At 46.7% G+C, this 13,835-nt stretch overlaps 1 protein-coding gene across 2 annotated transcripts; it reads right to left on the reverse strand.

Annotated features, from left to right (window-relative positions):
- Nucleotides 1–2,484: 2,484 nt before the first annotated feature.
- Nucleotides 2,485–12,594, reverse strand: Gsdma (gasdermin A). 2 transcript variants are annotated; one of them, XM_078041247.1, is made up of 11 exons: nt 12,305–12,594; nt 11,926–12,106; nt 9,085–9,250; nt 8,158–8,254; nt 7,637–7,684; nt 7,245–7,271; nt 6,686–6,706; nt 5,913–6,067; nt 4,936–5,050; nt 3,668–3,741; nt 2,485–3,171 (listed from the first exon to the last, which is right to left on the reverse strand). In XM_078041247.1, exons 1-11 carry the CDS (start codon nt 12,516–12,518, stop codon nt 2,929–2,931), a joined length of 1,341 nt encoding a protein of 446 aa, XP_077897373.1. In that variant the 5' UTR covers nt 12,519–12,594; the 3' UTR covers nt 2,485–2,928. The 2 variants fall into 2 exon arrangements, with proteins under 2 accessions (XP_077897373.1, XP_077897374.1); XM_078041248.1 differs by lacking the exons at nt 6,686–6,706; nt 7,245–7,271 and having other exon boundaries at nt 5,913–6,111; nt 7,633–7,684.
- Nucleotides 12,595–13,835: the final 1,241 nt, after the last annotated feature.

Consider the following 13,835-nt stretch of genomic DNA (forward strand, 5'->3'; position numbering starts at 1 on the left):
GTAGTCTACTGCTTTCTCTGCAGCCTAGCCCGGCAGTGGCAGGCACACACGCCTATAATCCCAGGGACTCGGGAGCCTGAGGCAGGAGGATCTCATATTCAAGTCCCACCTGGGCAATTTAGCGAGACCCTGTCCCAAAATTTAAAAACAGAGGGCTAGGGATGTAACTTAGTGGTAAAGTGCTCCTGGGTTCTATCAATCCCCAGTACACCTCCACCCTCCCCAACCCTCCCTCACCAAATCTCTGCAGCCTGGGAGTTTGAATGGGGGAGAGTGTGTTTGCGTAGAATCACTGCAGTTTAATAAAAGATAGGGGTCCACTCTCTGTATGGATGAAAGTTAGCAGTGGGGGTGTGGAAAACTGCTCAAGAATTTAGTACAGTAGCGGGGAGGGGTGGGGAAAGGTGTCCGAAGGTAAGATAGTGGACAGTCTGCTCTGGCCTGCAGCAGATTGTAAGGATGGAAAGTCCCCCTGGCAGAGGCTTTAGGGAACCTGTTGAAGGGCCTTAAATTGGACCAGAAAGAAACCCTGCCCATTTACATTTGAAAGAACTCCTCCAGTGATTCTGTAGGGTAGGAGGATAGTGGTTCCAGTTTCTTAAGATACAATACAGTAATTTCCCATCTTGGAACCTTGATTTCTTCCATAAATGGAAGTTCTAAGTTTTAGACCTTGGATGGACCCTTCACACAATCTAGCCCTGTTGCAAGAACCTAGAGGCAGAGGATATGTTTTGACTGTATTCTGGTTCGTATTCATATGAATATATGTGATATGTTTTTTTTTTTTTTTTGGTAGGTGGACACATCCTTTATTTTTATGTAGTGCTGAGAATCGAATCCAGGTCCTGCCCTTGCTAAGCGAGTGCTCTACCACTTAGCCACAATCCCAGACCTTATATGTGATATCTTAACATATCTTTTGTATTCTTCCTTTCATACTATTCCTGCAAATAATTGCCTGCATTAAACAGCCACTTTGCTAAATGAAAAAGGTGTGTGCTCCAGTTTTAAAGAACATGTTTTGACCAAGTCCTTCCTGTCCTCTCACCTCCCAGGGCTAGAGTTTGGATAACATTCTTTTGAATCATCACTGGAGTAAACACATTAAAGTGTCTTCTTCACAACACCATATCTGTAGCTGAGGTGGATGAGAATGATAAAGGCAGAACACAGACTTGCTGTGTTGTTCATCCTTACAATCCAAGTTACCCTTCTGGATAGTTAAGATATTAACTCACCTGTCTATTAAGTTTACATCACAAAGGAAAAATAACCAAGTCAGCAGATAACAACCCAAGATGTCCATGAGCAATTAGTGAGGCTTTGGAAGATGCCCAGAAATGGGAGGTGGCTTAAACAAAGCTTTTGGCAGTTGGTCACGAATTCTTGGTGAGTGAGGGAATTAGCCTGGGCAAGTGCTAGCTAAGAAGGGGAAGAGTTTGATTCCTAGGGTCGAAAGCCTTGGAGAGATTATCCCTCCCATAAAACTACTTCAAAAGAGATTGGTGGAGCTGGGCACAGTGGTACACACTTGTAATCCCAGCGACTCTGGAGGCTGATGCACGAGGATCACAAGTTCAAAGACAGCCTCAGCAAAATAGCAAGGTCCTAAGCAATTTAGCAAGATCCTGCCTCAAGATAAAAAAAAGCTGGAGATGTGCTCAGTGGTTAAGCACCTCTGGGTTCAATCCCCAGCACTGAGGGTGGGAGTGGGAGTGGGGGTGGGACGGATTGGTGGAAGATGTTCAAGCCCAGTTTTAGACAAAGAAGGATGTAAACATAGAAGTTTAATGAGAGTGCAATACACATATTAGCAGGTCAATAGGTCAAACCTATCCACACTGCTTTCTCCCACAATCACCCTGAATTGAAGATAGAAAGCTGAAAGAAGAAAACAATTTTGGGGTGGGTGCTGGGATTTTTTGGGTACTGGGGATTGACCCCTGTGGCACTTAACCACTAAGCAACATTCTCAGCCCTTTTTAAAAATTTATTTTGAGACAGGGTCTCACTAAGTTGCTGAGGCTGGCCTTGAACCTGTGTTACTCCTATCTCATTCTCCCGAGTTGCTGGGATTACAGGTGTGCACCATCATGCCTGGTGGAGATAACACAATTAAAAAAAAAGTTTTGTGTCAATCTCATTTTTGGATTTCATTTTTAAAGATTCATCTGCATTTTCTAATCAACAAACTTGAAAGTTTTCTTCTTGTGTGCTTGTACTAGCTCTATTTTTTTCCCACCCCTAATCCCTCAAACTGGGACTAGAGGACTCCAAATGTTTTTATTTGAAGACAAGCTGCCTTGATGGTCTTGTCATTCTACATTCCACTTTCTATACCCTTATAAATGTTCTCTAAGCATTTTCCAACTGACCTGAGGACAGTAGAGTAGTATCTTGTACTTATGATTCATAGGTAGTAGGTTAATCTTTCTTTCTTTTTTTTGCATAAAGAATTTCCTTATGACAAATTGTGTTTTATTTATTTTTATTGGAACTTTATGGTTGTACATAGCTGTTTGGTTCATCCCATGACAAATTCTTTAAAGAAAAACACAAAAAGACACATTATCCTAATTTCCTCTAATTCCTATAAAGCTTGTTTTTTTCTAAGCACAGGTAGGAGAGATTAGGATAGGAAACTAATTTATCTTTTTTTTTTTCAGTTTTGCTGAAATGGCTCATAGTTTAAAGGTTGAGTGCTTCTATTTCTACAGGATTTAGGCATTAGCAGACGGGCTTAGTGGGTTGTGGAGGTAGCAGGCGAGATACAAAGTGGGGCAGGTAGAACTTGGTTATCATGGGTGATCAACTAGGATTTTAGTCCTCTTTGTCCTGGTAGTTCTGAAATGCCTTTGGGTATTAAGGACACAGCACTGTGAGTCTGGGCAGGCATCGGGGAGCAGGGGGCAGACAGAAGTCTCATTAGGAAGCCTTGGTCAGCAGGTGAAGGAGGGAGAGACCAGCATAAAGGGCACAAAGGTGGGGGAGTGCGTCTGGATCCCAAGTGTACTGGGGGCCTGATCGCTGCACTTCCAGGCCACTCAGCCCCACTAGAGCTTCTGTGAGGGTCAGTTCCTCTTCACCAAGGGAGGAGAGCAACTCAGGTTGCAGGGGGAAAATGCCCTCTTTATCCTGCAGAAAATTCTGTTCCATCATGCTCTCCACCTGCAAGAACCAAACAAAATATCATGGAAAGGAAGATCTAGAAGGCTCTCTTCTTCTTCCCGACTTTGTAAAAAACCATAAGGTTATATTCCCCTTATCATAACTCCTTATCTTACACATTACAGCTCCATGTGGGTCTTTTAACAGCCCTATACAATCAGCAGTACATTTATTTTGGCCCCATTTTACTGAGGAATAAATCGAGATAGACTCATTTAAAGACTTGCTTACATCACTCAGGAATAAGCAAAGCTAGTTTTTTGGTCTCCCAAGAACAGGCTGATAAACCCAGAGTATGGCCAGACATTCGCTCTTCCCCTTGTTGTGAAATAACAAAAAGGAAGAAACATGGAAAGAGAAGTGAGCATGAGCTCTTGAAATAAGGGAGAGGCCTTCCAGACTCTTCTGTCTAAATCTATACCTTTCCATTGGTTCTAGCTACTTCCTCCTGAACTCTGCCTGACACTCTGTGTGTGTGTGTGTGTGTGTTTCTCACCAGCTTAAGCTGCACTGGTAGGATCTTTTTCTCCATGGACTTTACCAAAAGCTTCTGTTGGGCTTCACTCAGCACTGGAGAAAAAAAAAAAAAAAAAAAAAAAAGCAGAGAAAGAGATGTATGTTGTTGGTGCAGAGAGGATAGCAGACTCCAAATAGTATACTTCTGGAACTCAGGCACGCATTGATTGATTAATTCATTCCTTCATTCATGGTTGAATGCCTGCACTAGGCTAGGCTTCTCTGCCAGGTGTTATGTAAAAATCATACTCCCTTCACTCAAGGAAATTGCAGTCTTATAGAGAAGACAAAGAAACTGTAGTGGAGTTACAGTTTGGGGTGTTAAGGGAGCCATGGCTGAGGGGTCTACTTTGGTTCTGTCTTTTAAAGGCAGCCTTCTTATGGGAACAAACACCTCATCTTATACCTAAAGGACAAGAGAGTTTTTCTTCTTCCTTGTTTCCTCCCCTTCTTTGCCACCCATCACCTGACTCTAACCACCAAGAGTTTTCTAAGTGGGGGGATGTTTCATGTAGCGGGAAGGAGAGAATGTAGGGACAAGATTATAGGATGTTACTCTCAGAAATGAAAGCTAACAGATATCAGTATAGAAGTTTGTGAGCTTAGCTATGTGCAGAAGGTTTATATATGTAGTTGAAAAAAGTGGGCTTAATTCCCAAATCTATAAGAAAGACTGCCTTCTCAGGTTATCCAGAGAGATCAAGTGAGCCAGTTGTGGTGGCTTGGGAAGTTGAGGCAGGAGGATCGGGAGTTCAAAGTCAGACTCAGCAATTTAGCAAAGTCCGAAGCAACTCAGCGAGACCCTGTCTGTACATAAAATATAAAAATGGGCTGGGAATGTGGCTGAGTGGTTAAGCATCCCTGGATTCAATCTCCGATACCAAAAATAATAATAACAAGAAAATATACACATACACAAAAGAGAGATCAAATGAATCCTTAGGAATAGAACTACTTTTTAAAAATGCATATATAGAGCTGGGGGGATGTGGCTCAAGCGGTAGCGTGCTCGCCTGGCATGCGTGCGGCCCGGGTTCGATCCTCAGCACCACATACAAACAAAGATGTTGTGTCCGCTGAAAACTAAAAAATAAATATTAAAACTCTCTCTCTCTCTCTCTTAAAAAAAGAATCTACTCTTTAAAAAAATGTATATATAAACTACATAACTGTAGTATAATGTCCTGGTATTCACTCAGGTGATTCATTTCTACAACTGAAAAAGTGAAGACTTTATTCCCTACTTACCTGTTAGGGCTCCAAGGAAATAGAGGACAGCATCCATAGCCTCCTTTGATAGTACAATATCTTTAGGGAGTGCCTCCAGGGTTACTTTATGTCCCTTGTCTAGAGCCCCTTCAAGCTGTGGGAAAAGGTAGATGACATTTAAGATTGCCCAAACAAGCCTGGTGTGGTGATGCACACCTGTAATCCTAGGGTCTTGGGAGGCTGAGGCAGAAGGATGGGAGGTCAAAGCCAGCCCCAGCAGTGAGGCCCTAAGGAACTTATTGAGACATTGTCTAAGTAAAAAAAGTAAATAAAATAAATAAAAAATATTATATATATATATATATATTTATTTATTTATTTTAGTTTTGTGTAGACACAATATATTTATTTTTTTGTGGTGCTGAGGATTGAACCCAGTGCCTCACGCATGCCAGGCGAGTGCACTACCACTTGAGTCACATCCCCAGCCCTAAGTAAAATATTAAAAAGGGGTGAGGATGTGGCTCGGTGGTTAAGTGCCCCTGGGTTCAATCTCCGGTACCAAAAAACAACAAAAAAGATTGAACAGGTGGTACACCTGACACGTGATAGTCCCTCCATACATGGCACTTCTCTCCCTTTTCCCAGTTTCTCTTGTAGTAACAAATCCTGTAAAGGATTAGACTCCTGCATTCCTTGGTTACTGGATTCTGGACTCTGGAAAGGTTCTGGCTCCTTCCAGCAGAGGCACTTTTGGTCTACTGTTCACTTTCTGTCCATCAAAGGGAGTGTGTGTCTCAGGGAAACCTGTATGGTTTGGCCTTTTTCAGGGGACAGAGAGGGCAGTGGTCACCTGGTAGCCTGGGGGCACTTGTCCAGTGTCAGGGAAGTTATTTTCCTGGTGATTGGCCACTTTTTGCCTCTGTCAGGTATCCCCACCAAGAGCAGTGTCCCAAATGCCCGCCACCCAAACCCCTCCTTCTGCCACACCTCCCATCCGCCTGCTGGGGACTTACCGCGAGCTCTAGGTCTTGGAGTTCTTTTTTCTTCCCTAGAAGTTTGCTAAGGGAGCTGAGCAGGGAACTTTGCCCCACTCGACTCAGCTTCTCCACTTCTTGGGTCTCTCTCTGAACCTCTTCTTTCAGTGTCCCAAAATCCTCATGTACCTCCCCTATGAGGACAGGAAATATACACACCAGTCCTTCAACCGACAGCCTCTCCTCCCTTTTAGAAAGTGTTCTCCCCTAGGCTCCTCCCCTCGCCCCACTCAGGGCTCCATCCCCTGCTTCCAGCTGGAGATGGCCTTGTTTTCCTTGCCAAGGATCAGAGTTATGAAGTTATCCTCCAGCCCCAACAGAAGGGGTGGGGCAAGGCAGTATCATGTAACCCAACAGTTAATCATCCTGAGACCCCAGGCCTCATCCTGTATCAGTAAGCAAATGACTTCCCATTCTCAGAGATGCCAGCTAAACGCTGAGAGGAAGGTCTAATCCCCCTTCTCAAGATTTAGTAGACAAGGGAGAATGACTTTGGTGACCTCCTCAAGGCCAAGACGGGGATGCTTCAGAGAGCAGTGGCTCTGTATCCAGAGAGAGTATGAACAAGAACCTGGCCCTCTCGGGGCCTGGCATCCAGGGAATACATTGATTCTGCACCGGAAAGAGTGGTTCCCTGGAAGTGGCTCCAAACCCTAGAACCTGGCACTCAGCCCTTGCCTGGCCTTTCCTCTACCCTAATGCTTCTCCCTCCACCTTCGTGCCAAAATCTTGGAAGAAACAAAATTCCTTACCAACATCAGATGCCTGGATAACTGAAAAACATAAGAAAAAACAAATAAAATAGATAAGAATGCAGACCTTCAGATTGGCAGCCATCCCCAGGGGATGAGACACTAATCGGAATGTGGTAACAGGTCCAGTCTGGCTCCTGGGAGATCCCAACTATCTTAAAGATACTCTTGCACCATTCCTGGGAATCAGGAATGGGTCAGGAGAAGAGCTATCAGGAATGTGAAAAGGGGCATCCAGATGGAGTTGGCATCACTGTGACTCAGTTTGTGTCCCAGATCCTGGGTGGCAGAGTAACATATATGTTTGAAATAGGTTATAGCTTCCAAGGACTTTGGGGATAAAGGTCTGAGATATCAGACCACCCAGGTATCTTGTCCAAAGGTCTCCCCCTTCCACTGCTTTTTCCTAAGCTAGCAGAATTTCTGCCACGTGTCAGGGACAATTGCTAATGAGACCCGCTCTGCCCTCTTCCCTGTCAGTCTCATGCAGGAGGGGAAAAGACTAGTGTTTTTTAAACTAGAGTCAAGAAAGTTGCAGTGGACTGATAGGATCACTTACGTGCGCATTTCCCCTCTCCTGGCTTTTCTAAAGAGAGAAACAATGCACATCGGTCAGCGTAAAACTAATTTCTGCCTTTTTTGTCTAAAGCATCTGTCAAGGTAGCTTCATGGGGGATGATTATACAAACACATGGAGATCCTGTTAGCTCATCCACCCCCACAATTTGGCAACATACACTGACTCCAAGTCCTGTTTCTGCTTCCGATTGTGTCTCTGGTCTCTGTCCTTCTCTCTGTCCCTTGTGGGCACTATTTATATACCTCTGTCTTTCCTAAAGTTGAGGATAGATATTCTGGGATGTGGGAGACAAAAGCAGGGGGCTCCCAGAGGGATTACAGAATCTGCTAGTAGGAGGCAGGGCAGGAGCTGTGGAGAGCCAGTTCACTTACCTTCTGGAGGGAAGGTTTGCATGCTGTCATTGCAGATGTGGGGAATATCTGCAAGGAGCAAGAGAAGAAGATCAGGAGGTCGCTTACCCTTCTTTCTCCAGCCTCAAGCCCAAGGGCCCCTTTCTCAGGGCTAGATCCTGTCCCTCAAATGGCTCATCTAATTCTCCACTTGACCTCCACTACAGGAAGTTTGAAGTTCTCTCCTAGATAGCACTGTTTCTACTTGGCATCCTAGTATTGGCATTGATCCTCCTTTGGTTTCTTGAGAGTGGAGGCTGATTTTGTTTAGTTTTATGTCCCTTGTCCCAGCCTCCACAATGCCTAGCACCCAGCAGATGCTCAGAACCCAGAAGCCCCTTCCCCCTTCCTCTGGAGCAGGCCCTGTGGCTCAGTCCCCAGCACTGGATGATACCATACACTCCTTCTGCCATTCCCTGACATGGCCACAAGAGGGGACCAGGATGCCTCGGTAACGATGCGAGTAATTGTCATAGGGAAAAATCTTCCAGGACTCCGCTCACCCCATTCATCTTTGCCATTGACCATCAGCTGTCTCACTCGAAAGGCTAGGACGCAGCCCTTGGGGATGGTTACAGCCTCCTTGTGGTTTACAGATCCCTAGGATTAGACAATGAGGATTTGTGAGTCTGCAGAAATCCTAAGCATGAGACATTGGGAGTGGTGGTGAGGGCAGGTGGAAAGCCAGGCCTGAGAGCTTTGGGGAGATAGCAAGTTGGGAACCATTCAGTGGTGTCCCAGATCATCTTTCTATCCAGTCTGAACTTGTGGAACGGGCTTTGAAGCCCTCCCACTCATTTCCAGTGCCCATCCAGGATTCTTCCTGGTTCAGATGCATGAAAGGAACTGGGCCAACCTGCTCCATCAAGTACCTGTACACCACCCTGTCCTACCTCCAGGCCCTGGTTCCTTCTTTCTCTTCTCCATCTGTCCCTTGCTTACCTCATTCAGAAGTCTTTCATGACTAATCTCTCCTCCTGGCCTCAAATGCCAAATCATGTTGAATATTTACACTTACTAGGTATAGGTATGTGAGCCTTGCTTATTTCCATTGAATTTCCCAAGACTGTAGTCTCTGGGCTTTAACCGATGCATCTTGACTTTGAGCCTGAGAACTTTCTGTGAGCAAGGAGCTCTGTTGTTTAGCTTGGGAGCACTATGAGGGAAAACTCAGGAGCATGTTTCCCCTTCCCAATATTCCCTGTGGCGTCTGGAACAGAAATCTGCTCACACTGGGCACCATCAACTGGAGAAGGGGGTTGTGTCTGACCAACTAGGATTTGGATCTTGAGGGGCTAGGAGAAGGGGTAAGTCAGTAAGTCTTCTTCAGTATCCTTAGTGGGCACCTGTCCAGCAAAGTTAATGAAACCTCTGGGAATGTAAGTGCCTGTGTGTGTGTGTGTGTGTGTGTGTGTGTATTTGGACCAAACCTGTAGCCCCAGTGGGGCAAAGAAGGGGAGGGAGAAGCAGCCCTCTGCCTTGCCGGCTCTCTCCAGAGTGACCTCCTGTACCGTCTCCACCACCTCCATCACCACGTATAGGTTCTCACCACGATCTCGCATCTCCTTCAGGAAAGGGTGATCTGCTGCCAGCTTCCTGTGTGGCAGAAGAAGGATAAGGGGACCATCCAGAGCTTCTCCCCACCTGGACCATGCCCTCCTCTTTTCTATGGTCATTTGTAGGAACTGGACATTATGGTGACAGGGAAGGAGTGAGGACTCTGGGATCAGTCTGAGTTGGAAACCCAGATCAGCCACAGCTTCTCTGAGGCTTAGTTGCCTCATCTATAAAAGGAGGATAAAGATGGTTCCCTCCAGTGTGGAGGCAAACCAGGTCATCATTTGGCACAGAACCTGGCCCAGAAAGGGCCTCATGGTTGCTTCCTTTCTCCTTCTCCTTCTGCCCGGTCATGATTCTCCTTCCTTGCCTTCCGCTTCATCTCTTCTGGGTTCATCTCTTGCCATGAACACCAGTCTCTCCTCTCTTTTAGCTCCTTCTGTTTACTTCCACATATAAACATGTCCCTAATCCTAAAAATTCACTTCCTTTGATCCAGTTACTCTTTCAAATGACCATCCTTTTTCTTTCCTTTACTTTGTTGGCAAATATCTCAAAAGACCCAACTGTACCCACTCTCTAATTCCTTACTGCCCTGAATTCTGAATTGTCTATAACTTGGCTTCTATTTCCCCAACTTAGCTGAAATCACAATGACAAAAATCAGTGTTCATCAAAATCAATGACACTGCACCTGCTGTCCAAGGCAACTCTGTCTTCTCTTGGTTTCTGAGCACACTGTACCATGCTGGTTCTGCCCCTGTCTTTCTGGCTCCTGAATCTTATCTATTCTGTCTGAATCTCCTTTTCCAGTTTATTTGGCTCCCTAAAATGCTATGTTCTCTGAGATCTTGTTCTCACTCCTCTGCTCTTGGAACTCCCTCCAACTCCCCCCGCCCCAGTTTCTACAGTATTATTTTGCTGTTCAACACATATGTGTCTTTACTTGAGGGTCCAAAGCACCTTCTCACTCCTGATCTCCAGGTCCTTGAGTCCAATGACCTGTTAAACATTCTCAGCTGATGCCAAAGCAGAACCACAAATTTAAAATGTCTAAGAGAAACTCACAATCTTTCTCTACAGATCCACTTCTCACCTCTGTCTTCTTATCACCTGTAATGTCACCTTTAATGTCTCATAATGTCACAATCTGGGTCAAAACGCAGGGTCATCTTTGACAAAATCTTTGCCCTCACCCTGCAATCAGCTGCCAAGCCAAGTCTATTCTATTGCCTTTATTATTATTATTATTATTATTATTAGTAGTAGTAGTAGTAGTAGTAGTACTGGAGATTGAATCCAGTGTCACTTAACTACTGAGTCACATCCCAGCCCTTTTTGTAGTTTATTTTGACACAGGGTCTTGCTAAGTTGCTTAGGGCCTCACTAAATTGCTGAGGCTGGCCTCGAACTTGTAATCCTCCTGTCTCACCCTCCCAAATTGCTAGGATTACAGGCATACCCCACTGCATCTGGCCATTCTATTGCCCTCTGCAAAGAATAGGCTGTCCATCTGTTCCTCTGTCTTCATTCCAGCTGTTCTCGCCCAGCTCTTGTGTCATTTTACATCTCTGATGGATAGTAGAACGGTATCTTTCCTGGTTCTCAAACCCCCCCTCCCTCTTCCTCTATCCAACAACTTCCTCCATGTTGTCATGGGACACATCAGAGCCTACACATCCACCTCCTTTCTTTGGCCCTGCTCCTCCGTGAGCCGAGTCCACCCTACATCTTCTTCTTATTCCACGGGTGCCTCTTTTGCACCTGCCAGATGGGCTATTCTTACTGGTTTTGAGAGGTCTCACCTGTGTGTCTTCTCCCAGCCCTGTGTGTATAATTTCTTTTCATCTTTCAAGCCCTAGATCATGGGCCACACCACCTCTGTGGGGTCTTACCTTCTTTCCCTGATGAGAAGTTCCTATGGCCTTCCACAAGGTTCATTCCCCTGGCACTGACCACTTCTTGTCTTGGATTTTAGTAATTGTGGCATGTTAGTTTTCACCTTCCTAGGTCACAGAGTTCTTGGACAAAGATGCTCGAGGGGTACCCAAGCCCATCACCTGCTAGATGCTTTGCATTCAACCAGAGTCGTGTAAATGTTTACCGCGTAACTTCTGAACACTCCAGCCCTTCCAGCTGGACTCCCCAGTCCTTACCTCTTCTTTTAACCACTACTTAACTACTTGAAAGTCAGTTCCCCCATCAAGCCAAACATGCATGGAGCCTAGCATCAATGTGGCATCTGCCACACCCCTTGTGCTGCTGGGACAGCATTCCCGAGGGTGTGCTTGGTGTGTGTATGGGGCCAGGCAGGAAGGTTCACTTATGGGAGCAGACCACTGGGCTCATGCTTCAGGAGGGAACAGTTTAAGATCGGGCCCCTCCCCATTTTAGGGCATTTAATAGTTCTAGAGTTGGAAGGAATCTTAGAAATGATCATCTAACTCTATCATTCAGAAAACTGAAGTTTTGAGAGAAATGACTTTTCCAAGGTCTCATGTACGTGGATGCATTCATCCCCAGGTGTGTGTGACCCTGGGGGTAGTGAAGGATAGAAAGGAGTGCTTAGGAAATGCCCTGAATACACGCCCTGTGGTGAGCACATTGGCATAGGTCAGTGTGAGGGTCTCACCCTTTCACTCAGGGCCCAATGCACCCTTTCCATGCCCTGCCCCACCCCACCCTGCTAGCCCCTGTGCCCTTTCCATTCTCACCTCTCCTCGTGCAAGGACTCCAGGGCTTTGGGAGCCACACTGAGTGTCTGGACCTCCAGCGTGCTGTTCCTGGAGAGCCCTGCAGTCCCCCTCACCTTCACCGTCTTTGGTACATCCACCTCTCCCTCCACTCGGGCGTCCAGCATATTCTTAAAGCCAAAGTTCCCAGAGTCTGTTGGATCTGCAGGAAGGAGAAGATAGAAGGGTCTGGGGTGAGAGGCATTCTATGTCCCCTGTTCAGCTCCTAATGAATATGTCAAGGAGATGACTCCTAACCATAGCAGGTCAGAGAGGAGCTTCCCAGTCCTCCTCATGGAGCAGGTGCCTGACTCTGACCTGGCAGCACCCCTCAGAATCCAGTCCCACGGCTGAGGCTCACCTGAGGGTGAGTTGCCAGGCTCAAGAACATCCAGAAGGGTGTAGTCGGTGCGGACATAGCGGGCCCCCCAGAACAGTGTGCTCTTCCTCTTCCTCAACACCAGGCAGAAGGGGTGAAAGCGCTTGAAATCAATGAGGCTGTCCAGGGGTGTTAAGTCCCCTCGAGGGTTTAGCTGTCTGGCCAAGGCCCGGGTGACATTTTCAAACATGGTCATTGTCCCTGTGAGGAGAGAGATGAGTCTGTCGAGATGGCTGCCAAGGACCTGGTAAGGTCCCTGCAGTGGGGAGCCACCCTGCTCTGGGGCAGGGGAAGCTCTTACAGATGCCTGGATTCTCAAATGTTAGACCTGGAAAGAACCCAAGAAGTCTTCATGTTATGGTGAGGAGTCTCGGGTTCCAGAGCTTACATGGTGGGCTAGGGAAGCCACAACCAAAGGGCTCTTTTCTCAGTCTACATTCTTTATTTCCACAGTCACAGAGCCTGGATGGAGCATTTCATTAGTTGTAGAAGTGAAGCTTTCTCTCACACCCGGGAGCAGCCATTGCTAGGGAATGCTGGGGTCAAGGTGCCGGAAGGCAGAGCTGGGCACTGCACTAGCTGCCCTTGGTGGATGAGGGTTCACCTCCCATCATGGTGGCTGCCCCACTGCTCCAGGCCTGTTGATGTTCTTTGCTTTTGTTCTCTCTGCTTTTCATATCCTCTTCCCAACCTAAAGCATTCCTATTCATTTTTTAAGACTCAATTTAGGTCACTCCCTGGTGACACCTCCCCTCACTCCTTCAGGCATCTGGTGACTTCACAGCCAAGTGCTGTGTACATCTCCTGAAACACCTGCCACTTCTTGTTGTTATGATCTCTTCACCTGACTCACCTACGCTACTGTGACTTCCCCGACAGCTGGCAATGGGTCTTAGTCACCTCTGTAGCATCAGTACCAAGTCAGTGCCTGGCACAGAGTTGGAGCTTGGCAAATGAGTGCAGAAAAGAAAAAAGAAAGAATGAATGAATGAATGAATGAATGAATGTAGCCCTGGGAGACACACGCTGGGGTAAGAGGGCCTCAGAGAATGTGGGGCCTACGAGAGCCCGAGGTTCACCATCTTAGGTCTCTGTGTTTGATGTTCAAGTCCAGGTGCTCTGCTGGGCAGCTGGAGGCACACCCAGATTATCCCTGTGGGTGGAAGAGAACCTACCAGCTGGCCTGGAAGTGCCTCGCTTTCTTGTGGTACCTGACAGAGTCAGAGAAGTGGAGGCACAGTCACAGATGTGTGGGGCCATTCCTCCTGCTCCAATGTGCTTTGTCACCCCTTACTCCTGGGAGGGCCATGATGGGCTAGGACCACCTCTTGGGGATAAGTGGGGGCACATGGGATTCCTCACCAGAGAGGCACTCACTGGGCCACCTCCCCTTCCGTCCCCAGGATCTATCAGGATACCTACCCGATTGCCCTTCGGGTCCCACTCAGCTCCTTAGATCACCAAATTGTCCCCTGCCTCCTCTCCCGTCATCAAATTCTTACCAGGGAATGAT

This window comes from Ictidomys tridecemlineatus, chromosome 3 (genome assembly GCF_052094955.1).
Source record: "Ictidomys tridecemlineatus isolate mIctTri1 chromosome 3, mIctTri1.hap1, whole genome shotgun sequence".
NCBI classification, from domain to species: Eukaryota; Metazoa; Chordata; class Mammalia; order Rodentia; family Sciuridae; genus Ictidomys; species Ictidomys tridecemlineatus.

Excerpts from the sequence above, each read along its gene's own strand:
- Gsdma (XM_078041247.1), bottom strand. The coding sequence starts at position 12,518 with ATGACCATGTTTGAAAATGTCACCCGGGCCTTGGCCAGACAGCTAAAC. Across the intron at positions 6,068-6,685 it reads TATCCAGGCATCTGATGTTG|GGGAGGTACATGAGGATTTT; the intron begins GTAAGGAATTTT and ends CTGTCCTCATAG. Across the intron at positions 3,172-3,667 it reads TACCAGTGCAGCTTAAGCTG|GTGGAGAGCATGATGGAACA; the intron begins GTGAGAAACACA and ends TGGTTCTTGCAG.